Raw genomic sequence first — 310 nt, 5'->3', positions numbered from 1 at the left:
AAAGAAATATCGACATTGAAGTACAAGTTAGAAACATTGAAGAACGACTCAGAAGCCAAAATAGAACATTTACTAAAGCAATCTGAGCATTACGAAACTATTGTTGGTCAGTTGGGTGAGGAGAGAGACGAAAATCAAGAAATTATCAAAGATTTGAACCAAAAATTGATTGATATGGAGTCAAATTTGAAAAAGCTAAACGATGATTATGAAGCCCTAAGTCAACAAAGAGATACTCTACTTCAAGAGTCAGACAGACTAAGATCTGAACTTGGTAATTCTACAGAGCAGTTCAACGCGACAGTAAAAC

General features: G+C 34.8%; 1 protein-coding gene across 1 annotated transcript; it reads left to right on the top strand.

The window, feature by feature from the left end:
* Window positions 1-310, top strand: OGAPHI_002770 (uncharacterized protein; the record flags this gene model as incomplete). The annotated part of the gene is made up of 1 exon (XM_046203676.1): window positions 1-303. A coding segment is annotated over one exon (303 nt), but the record flags the coding sequence as incomplete, so codon positions are not given.

This window comes from Ogataea philodendri (assembly GCF_020536065.1).
Source record: "Ogataea philodendri strain CBS6075 chromosome Unknown scaffold334, whole genome shotgun sequence".
Classification (NCBI taxonomy): Eukaryota; Fungi; Ascomycota; class Pichiomycetes; order Pichiales; family Pichiaceae; genus Ogataea; species Ogataea philodendri.
Note: the sequence above shows the minus strand (reverse complement) of the source record. Positions and strands in the feature narration are given on the sequence as shown.